At 46.9% G+C, this 10007-nt stretch overlaps 1 protein-coding gene across 2 annotated transcripts in view; it reads left to right on the top strand.

The window, feature by feature from the left end:
* Positions 1-2916: 2916 nt before the first annotated feature.
* The window catches only part of LOC146868407 (prostaglandin G/H synthase 1-like), a 450292-nt gene continuing 443201 nt past the window's right edge, over positions 2917-10007 (top strand). The window contains exons 1-3 of one of the 2 annotated variants that reach the window (XM_085609940.1): positions 2917-3100; positions 3199-3273; positions 3627-3662. In XM_085609940.1, coding sequence (XP_085466066.1) covers positions 3094-3100; positions 3199-3273; positions 3627-3662 — 118 coding nt within the window. In that variant the 5' untranslated portion in view covers positions 2917-3093. The remainder of the gene's footprint in view (positions 3101-3198; positions 3274-3626; positions 3663-10007) is intronic. The other variant, XM_085609941.1, reaches the window with a different exon arrangement.

Raw genomic sequence — 10007 nt, 5'->3', positions numbered from 1 at the left:
GGACAAAGTGGAATGTGTACCGGGGGGGGGATATGTGAACCACCAATTGTTTCTTCCCCAGACGACCACTGTACAGTGTGAACCATAATGTATATAGAGTAACATCGCCTGCTATTCCGAACAATATGTATTGACATATGTATACACTGATGCAAGTATTCCTGGTGAGGTAACCAAACGGAACTGTACAATATGACCAAGTTTCTTTATGTTGGGTAAACAGATTGTGTACCGGGGGGGGATATGTGAACCACCAGTTGTTTCTTCCCCAGAAGTCCACTGCACAGTGTGAACCCTAATATATGTAAAGTAACATCGCCTGCTATTCCGAACAATATGTATTGACATATGTATACACTGATGCACGTATTCCTTGTGATGTAACCGAACGGAACTGTATAATATGACCAAGTTTCTTTATGTTGAATAAACAGATTGTTAAAAAAAAAAAAAAACGTGACAGTGTTAATGGTCTCCAAATACCTTAGCTTCTCAATTTATAGGACAGTAAAGGGTTTATTTAATAATGATCGATTTGATGGTTACAGTATACGGGGTGATAACAAAGGAATAGACTGCCAGAATCTTGTAGAAACAAAGTTAGCATTTAAGCTAGCAATCCTATAACAGAGCTTTTCGATTACTGGAGCTTCACTTTAAGATATACGAACAAACATAAAAAATGAAAATGAAATACTTTATAAAATGTTTAAGCCCTTGACGCATGCAAATGTGGAAAGCGCCAGGCGAGTAGCAATTCTGAGCCAAAGATTTGAAAATGTTGGGCTCGTATAAGCGTGTAGAAATGGTGAAGATATGCAGACAATGAGCACAGTCATAATCAGAAAACAGAGCGATTTGGGGGATTGAAAGTGCGGGAAGCCAACATTCTGCAGTTGAAGGAACAGATGTGCACAGATGTTGAAGGGAATTATATATTGTGGCACAGTAAGGACTGGGACAGAAACGATCAGGGGAGGAGGCGGTGAGCCGACTGATCTTTAGAAACACTTTTGTGGGACTGTTGAAGCGAGTGACAAGAGAAAAAGTTCAGGGGTGTTCTGCATCGCATGGGAAGCGAAGCGTGATCGATCAGCTTGAGGAAAGTACTGAAAGGCTCTGACGAGTTGAATGTGTTCACTACCCACTGAGGGTTTCAAAGTCTAGAAACATTGAGTAGACATGCCAGAAAGGTAACAAGCGCGCGTGCTGGGTGAGTGGTGCGTGCGCTAGCGCGCGAGGGCAAAAGTAGGCTGGCGAGTGGTGTGCGATGAGGGGCGCTGAAAGCAGTCGGCTGCGCACGTGCAAGCGTACGTGAATGCAAGCGCTAGGCCGTGTGGTAGCACTTTTAAAAGCCCTAACTAAATGTCTTGCAGGGCAGCGCATGCTCTGGCTCAGGCGAGACCTAAAAAAAATGCTTTACTAAAAAAAGCACAGTCATGGTGGTCAGCTGACCCCAGTAGACCACCATTCCTGTGAGTGCTAGCCATTCCCAATGGGATCGCAAATTACGATTGCCTCATGAATATTAATGAGGCATGCAATCTGGGACCCCATTGGGAATCGCAAACAGTGTCTGAGACACTGTTGTATATTGCATTTTGGAAATCGCAAAGCGACGCAAATTGCAAGTCGCCGAATGCAACCGTCGTACATCTGGCCCTTAATCTACTAACCAAAAAATTAATGTGTCCTTGTATAACGTAACTGGTGCTCATGTAAAGCGCTCCAATACCTTTGGGTCGAGTTTGCGCTATATAAATCTGAAAATAAAAATAAGGAGTAAATGGAACTCAAGAAATTTTCTTACCTGGGGGCATATTATCAAGCCAGGCGATAAAATTATCGCCGCTTTAGCGGCAGAAAACTGTCGCTAAAACGGCGATAATGGGCTTGATAATATGCTCTATGGAATTCCAATTGAAGCCCATGTTAGATGTGAAGGACATCTAACATGGGCTTCAATTAGAATTCCATAGAGCATATTATCAAGCCCATTATCGCCGTTTTAGCGGCGATAATTTTATCGCCCGGCTTGATAATATGCCCCCTGTTTTTTTTCCTTCCTTGCCTTCTCCAAAAGAAGAAATGCGGCACCTGTAAGGCGTCAAAATTGCTCTTTTAAATATATTTGCAAAGATCTATGGGCCATATTATCAAAACAGGCAACAAAATTATCGCCGTTAAAACGGCGATAATGGGCTTGATAATATGCTCTATGGAATTCCAATTGAAGCCCATGTTAGATGTGAAGGACATCTAACATGGACCTCAGGTGGTGTTATATTACACCAGAGGCGCAACTAGAGCCAAATTTCGGGGGGGGGGGGGGGGGGGGGGGGGGCTGAGCAAAAATTTCAGGGGGGGGGGGGGCTGAACTTTAAGCAATAGGCAGAGTGGAGCTGCAGGGGCTCTTAGAAGGGGTGAAACAACAGCAAGGCCTCATTAACATGCAAATGGTCTTTTAAAGACCTGTAAAGTGCTCGGGTGCGGCTGCTTTTTTGCCGGGGAAGGTGTCTCATCCCGGGCTGCCACACGCGAGGGGGGGGGGGGGGGGGGGGCGGAAGCCCTTTGAGTCCAATGGGTGTTGCGCGCCTGTATTACACGTGCGTACAATTTGAGACAAAGTGAAAAAAAACTGCGATTTGTCTAGGATCATGGTGGTGAGATTGGAACCCTGATGTTTGAAGTCCGAGATCACGGCATACCCTCCGCTCGAACCTACGTAAAAGTCCACAGTGATGTCACAAATCAGCAGCAGCGTCGGTTCTCCCATAAACTGGGTATCCCTACACCTGTGTCCCTGGTCTGCATCTTCCATCTCCAGGCTTTTCCGCCCAGTGCTCCTGGAGATACCATATCACGCTGCTGCGCGCAGCTGTGTTTTTAAGGAAGCCGAGTTCCGGCGTTTGGAGAGCTGGGAGCGGGAGCAGCACAGGCTTGCGCCGCTCCCAAAGGCTGTTCATGCGTAAAGTGGGAGGGTGTGTGTGAGGGGGCCGCCTTCCTGTTCCTCCGTACACTTAGGAGGGAGTCGCTGAAAGGCAACTGGAGCGCACAGCGCGCAGACCTGCCTAGCTGAGACATACTCAGAACATGGCTGGTGAGTCGGACCCCTGCACGTGCCTGGTCCACTGCGCGCGAGCTTCAGCTGAGCGGTGCGCGTTCTACTTCTAATACGTTTCGTCGCTCCCGTTTCAGGGTATCCAGTACTTGTGGTCGCCGTACTTCTGTGTCTGTCACTGAGCAGCAGCGGGAAGGAAAGCGCCCCTGCAGGTACACTTCTAACATGAGCTGCTTGTTGTGGTATCGGGTGTGTATTATAGCGCTAAAACTAGCTTCGAGGAACTACAATTGCCCCGAAAGGCAGAGCAACACAATTAAATAAACTACTGCAGCAATTCACTCTCAGCTGTACAGAAAATATGATGGGCAGGTAATTTTGCAGAAATTTTGCACTGATGCACAAAAAAAGGTGGGCAAATTCATTTGTATTATGTGTGCTGTTTGTGTAATGGCGTGGAGGAGCAAAGGGGTGGTGGAAACAATTCACACCAAAGGGTATAAACTACGTTTTCGGGCTGTTTTTGTTCTGCTTAGGATGTATATTTTTTTTCTCGGCTTTTCAGATGGGAAAGATTTGACGTCGCAGGAGGCAAAGCCAGGTAGTTCAATTTTTGTTCCAGAAATAAGCAAAACGAGCGCAAACGTAGATAACTTTTAACACGAATTGGAATGTATTTCTGAAAATCCCTGTTGCACGCGAATAATGATTTGCTGTTGAATAAGTGTATATCTGCGTGTAACAATTGTTCCACAATCCAGGTTCTGTACTATAGACCGGGGACAATTTGGGTTTACTTCAAACTATATCAATTAAAACGTGGCTTTGTTTGTGCACCAGTGCAAGGTTTATTTAACACACAATTTGACAGTTAAGGATGTCAACCAGACGGCCATATGCGAATTAACTGACGCTAGGGTACTGGGCTGGGGTCGGGGGGCGCTCTGTCCAGGTAAAATACCCCCATCCTCACAGTGCCATAGGGCGGTGTGTCCAGGTGGGTGTTTTCCAGAATAAGCGTATCATTTTAACATCCTACATTTTTTTTGTAGCGCCACTATTCCTGCCTCATGGTGCTAAATGTACAGTTTACTTTGATAAATGCGCACTTCATAATCTGGCGAAAAGTGCGGGTCTCATAACTGCAGGTGTGCGTTTTGTGGGACCAAGTTGGCGCCGTACAGCGATAAACTGACCCGGGTGGGGAGGTGTTCACCTTGGGGCGCAAAGTGCTTACATGGCGGTGTTAAGAGTGGGCATACTGGTGCCAGAGCTCGCCACCTGGTGCGAAGTGTTCATTAGAGCGCTTCACTGCGCGCCTCATGGTGCTCAGAGATGCACCAAGATGCCCACGGTAATAGTCTTTCCGAAAACATATTACAGACATGTATCTACTCACGAGGGTCTGAAATGTAAGATCGGCGAGTTGTCATGTGAGTGCTCACTGACTCCCTGTCTCGCGTGGAATGCGTGGCATGTGTATTTCGCGAACATGATACACTGAAGAGATCCAGGCACTTCCTGACTACCTGATCAAGGCATTCCCGCCTCCAGGCCGAGCTAGCACCGTTTGTATTTTTTTGAAAGCGAGAATTTCTCACCCTTTTGGCAAAGACGCCTGTTTCGCACCCCTTTCACGGTCCTTTCAAACTCCGGCAGAAGAGAGACAAGGAACAAGAGAACTAAATTCGACTGGAGGCTGGAATTCCACAAAATTTCCCGCGAAATAGCCAATGCATTTGCGCGTTTTCCGCATTTCCTCCATGTTTTGTATATCGTCAGCGGGCTGGCTGCGGCGGGGCACGGTGTGAGCCCGAGCTTGTCGGCAGTGTCCAGTTACCTGAAAAAGCTCATCTCCCACCTGGCAGTAGTCTGCTGGGCAGCTCTCTTTTCAGGCTAAATCATGTTTCACGCTGTTGAACAGTCGTCAGGAGCTGAATGGGTTTTTATAGTTCACTGACTTTTGTGTGTTTCAAGCGTACCCCTGTATTCCAAGCAGTGGTGTAATACTTAACTAAGCCTCCCCCTCCCCACCCCCACAGAATGTTGAGGGGCCCCCGAGTCTCTCATCACACTGATATTTCTTGGCCTTGGGCTGTATTCAATCAATCAATAAGGACTTATGAAGTGCTGCTAATCACCCCGGGGCTATCCAGGCGCTGGCAGGGTGGCCAGATTTTGAGAAACAAAAACCGGGACGGGTCAGACATAATAGTAGGACCAAAGCCTTTAGCCTTACTTCTGTATCTGGCCTGTCCCATTTTTAGGTCTCGCCTGTGTTGCAGCCCATGCGCTGATCGCCTTGGCGAGATCTATAGTCGTTTGTTTTCTGTCTGTGTTCTTTTGAAGCGGGGTTTGTGTCCGCCCTGTCTCCTTTAGGCCCTGCCATTCTCACTGGAGATTCTGCTCACGCACGGCATCAGTGCAAATACAGGACCTTCAGGCAGTCTCCTAACAAGGTCCGCCCTCACACCTGCAGCCTGCCCAGGCTGCCGCACACTCACCTCTGTGTCCTGCGTGTGCAGCCAAGTCCTCCGGCAGTGCAACAGGTCAGCCGTCGATGCCCTGGAGCAGCGCTTCCGTCACGTCTTCGTGCGGCGTGCCTGCCTGGACAGGGCATGTGCACGCGCCTGGACTCCTCTTTGCCGTCTCCTCGTGTTTGCTGTGCAGTCACGGCGCTTCGGCGCACTTTCACTTTTTCGTCTCAGGAGGCATTAGCCCAGCACAGTGGCTTAAAAGGCGGCAGCGCAAGAGAATATCCCCGGCTATTCGTTCTATTTTGAGAAATTGTTTTCCATGCAGCAAATCCGCTTGTTTGGAAACTTACCCCTGCGTGCCACTTAAAACCGCCATCAGCCAAATGATAGCACAACATAAACCGCATTAATCCCGGTTTAGCACAGGAAACCTACTCTGCCGATTTGTAAACATTATGTTTTTCCCGTATCAAGTAGCGGACGTGGGAAGGGTGGGCACCGTATTGACCCCTCCCTGTCAAATGTATACTGAATCCTCATCCTTACGTTTCACAGTACATCTGTTCAGCTTTGGGAGCAGCAGATTCGCTAAACAGATGAACAGCCCCATGTACGCGAAGCTAAAACCATAGCTTCTCTTTTAGGGAAATCCTTTCTTTTCATTCCCGCGTCACATGCATGCATCGCTGGGTTTTGGGATTTTTAACCGTAATACTAATTAATGATTTCTGTACGGTTCGTGTTTACTTTAACACTCCTCTCGTCCCTGAAGTATTTATCAGAAGCATTCTGGAATCCTCTGTGTCTTCCTTCCTTCGTCACCTCCTTTCCAAGCGTGCGCCACGCATCCTAATTGCTGTCTGCGTTGCTTCGTGACTACCTCTCCTCATTAGCCCTCGCTGTCTTTGTGAAGAAATCGCCCTCCTTGTCAGCAAGGATACTTCTACGGAGCAGTTTTCTACTTCAAAAGGACGCACATGACGCAGACCCGCATGCCTCTCAAGCTGAGCAATCAGTTTGACAGTTCACTACTTTTTAACATATGCCACTGGGAGAGACGACATAGATAGCAGCCTTTGAGAGAGTGGAAGAGAGCCCGGAGTTCGTCCTGACACAGCTTTTTTACGCTATTGTAGGGTGACCAGATTCCCAAAACAAACAAGCATTTGCAATTCAATAGGTCTCGCATTTGCGAGAGTTTAAGCTATTGGCATTGTAAATGACAAGGCCTTTTATTTATGCTTTAAAAACCAACACGTAAATAAAAGGCATTGCCATTTACAATGCCAATAGCTCAAACTCTCACAACTGCGAAACCTATTGCATTGCAAATGGGGATTGTAAATCATGTAAATGTGTGCATACACACACATACATTTACAAGTGCATAGATATCCTCATATTTACAAGACTACTTTCACTTAACATTAGAAAATGGCAGGCCCTCCACCCTGTGCCCCCCTGCCCACTCGTCCCTACTTTGTCTCTCAGCTGGGCGCAGGCTAGCCCTACTGCATGGGAGAAACACATACAATACTTAAATTATTTCAGCCTTTAGCGGTTCTTGTGGGGAGGAGAGCATATCGTTCAATTCTGCTTGCTTGATGACCTGTCATTTCTCCCAAAATACGGGACATTTATTTAAAATTAACAAAATTGTTGGGACACCAAGACAGTCCCCTGAAAAACGGGACTATCTGGGGAAATCCAGGACGTCTGGTCACCCTAGCCGCTGGTGAGGATTGTTGGTCGAAGAGATCTATCTTGGGCTCTTTCCTGAAGGTAGTCAGCGACGGGGCATTGCGTAGGTGGAGGGGGTTCCAGGATTTGGTGGCGAGATGGGAGAAGGTGCGTCCTCCGGTGCGGGTACAGTGAATTCGTGGTGTGTCTGCGAGGGCGAGGTGTGCAGCGCGGAGGTTTCTCATGGGTTGGTGGAAAGTCAGACAGTGGTTCAAGAAGTGGGGTCCGATGTTGTTGAGTACCTTGCAAGCATGCATGAAGAGTTTGAACTGGCATCTCTTCTGTACGGGGAGCCAGTGGAGGTCTTTCAAATTAGTGGAGATGTGTGACCTTTTGGCGAGGTCAAGGATGAGTCTGACCGCTGTGTTCTGGATGGACTGGAGTCTTTGCATGAGTTTTGTAGAGGTGCCTGCAAAGAGTGTGTTGCCGTAGTCGAGTCGGCTAGTGATGAGGGCTTGTGTAACTGTTTTCCTTGTGTTTGTAGGGAGCCATCTGGAAATCTTACACAGTAGGCGGATCGTGTGGACGCAGGCTGAGGTGACTGTGTTTATTGACCTTTTCATAGTGAGTTTGTTATCCAGTATGATGCCTAGGTTGCGTGTGTGGTCTTTGGGTAGGGGTGTGGGTCCTAGCTCCCAGTGCCACCAGTAGTCATTCCAAAGGGTGTTGCCTCTGCCAAAGAGCAGAACTTCAGTGTTGTCTGTGTTTAATTTGAGGCAGCTGTCTCTTATCCATGTTGAGACGTTCTGCATGCATTTGAGAAAGTTGTCTTTTGTCTGAGTGGAATTCGCTTATAATGAGAGGAGCTGGGTGTCGTTGGCGTAGGAGATGATGCTAATGTGATGTGTTCTTAGGATGTCCGCAAGTGGTGTCATGTAAATGTTGAAGAGGGTAGGGCTCAGGGAAGAGCCTTGTTGTACACCGCAGATGATGTGTTTGGGGAGCGAGGTGAACAGGGGGAGCTGTACTTTCTAGGTGCGTCCTGTGAGGAATGACTCTATCCACTTGAGTGCTTTTCCTGTGATTCCGACCTGGTGGAGTCTTTGGATGAGGGTGTGGTGGGAGAATATGTTGAAGGCTGCTGAGAGGTCTAGGAGGATGAGGGTGGTTCTCTCTCCTCTGTCGCATAGTGCGCGTATGTCATCTGTTGTTGTGATCAGGGCTATCTCGGTGCTGTGATTAGCTATGAAACCAGACTGGGAAGTGTCAAGTAGGTTGTGTCTTTCCAGGTGGCTGGTCAGTTGTGTGTTGATGGCTTTCTCCAGGACTTTGGCTGGGAAGGGAAGGAGGGGAATAGGACGGTAGTTCAGGAGATCGGTGGGGTCTGCTGACGGCTTCTTGAGGATCAGCCTGATCTCTGTGTGCTTCCATGCTTCTGGGAAGGTGTGGGTACTGATCGAGGTGTTCAGTATGGTGGTGAACACTGTTTCCATGATTGAAGATTCGGTGCAGGCAGGGGTCGTTAGGCTCTCCTGAGTGGATGGATATCATCAGGACGGTTCTACTGCAAGACCTGATACAAGACCTTATTCTATTGTGATAATTGTATCATAAATCTGAATAAACTCCATCTGATAAGGCGACACCCGTCAGGGCCACATTGGAGCTCCAATCAGCAGGGATCAGTTCAGTTCAAAATTATGAATGTTTAGACTCAGGTCTTTTAAACATAAATAAATGACGAATTAAATTTACATTAACATTAAAATTAACAATTATTTTAATACAGATTCAGTCTTCTTGTCCTACCCTAGGCCACAAATACTTGTGTACACTTAATCAAAAAACATTTCTTCCCTCAGGTTTCTTACATTTCTAGCCAATATATTTTAAAAAATCTTGCCATTGCAAAATCTTAAAATTCCATATTCAACAAAAGTGCAAGTGCTTTATTGTGATGATTATACCATACTTTATAAAAAGCATTTTGAAAATGGAATGATGAGGCCTAATGAAGAGATGACAGTCGATTTAAAAAAATGCACATTCAATTTTTTACATATCCGTCTACATGTAAAATTATTCTCCAAATCCCAAAACGTTTTGAATTTCTCCTCCCTCAGAAACCAAACATTCTAAGTTATCTGAAATTTTAAGATAAGTGAATGTAAATTGGCAACGGGGAAAAGCATCTATGTAGGGAAACAATATTTTTAGCCAACGTACTTCATGTCAGGCACTCTACACTCCCTTATGCTGGCCATATGTACCTCGGCTTTCGAGAGGAAGCCACAGTGTCCTTACATTTTTCAATTTTTAAGGCCCCAGCAACGATGCCTAATCTCTTCCTGACCTGCACTGCCCACCTTAGCTAACTTCTTATTTCGATGGCACAAAGAACTGCTATCTTCTGAGCCTCTGTGGACCAGAGTGTATCCCAGAATCTCAGAGTTATTTTGTGAGCCAAGAAAGTTCAGGCCTGCAAATCCCCTTCAAGTCTTATGTCGGGCCCATCAGAGATTTGGGGAGACCAATGAGTTTTTCACGCACTTATTCTCGCATCTCTGGGGTCCGGTGTTATGGAGGGCTTTGTAAGCATGCGTGAGCAGTTTGAAGGTTATTGTCTTTTCAACAGGGAGCCAGTGGAGGTCCCCCCCCCACAGACGACTCTTGCAACCTCCGCATCATACTCGACTCCTCACTCACCATGAACTGCCAGATCAATGCTGTGTCCTTCACATGCTTCAACACCCTCTGCATACTCCGCAAGACCTTCAATGGATCCCCCC

Source organism: Triturus cristatus, chromosome 1_2 (genome assembly GCF_964204655.1).
Source record: "Triturus cristatus chromosome 1_2, aTriCri1.1, whole genome shotgun sequence".
Classification (NCBI taxonomy): Eukaryota; Metazoa; Chordata; class Amphibia; order Caudata; family Salamandridae; genus Triturus; species Triturus cristatus.
The sequence above is the reverse complement of the archived record's forward strand: the minus strand, read 5'-3'. Positions and strand labels throughout refer to the sequence as shown.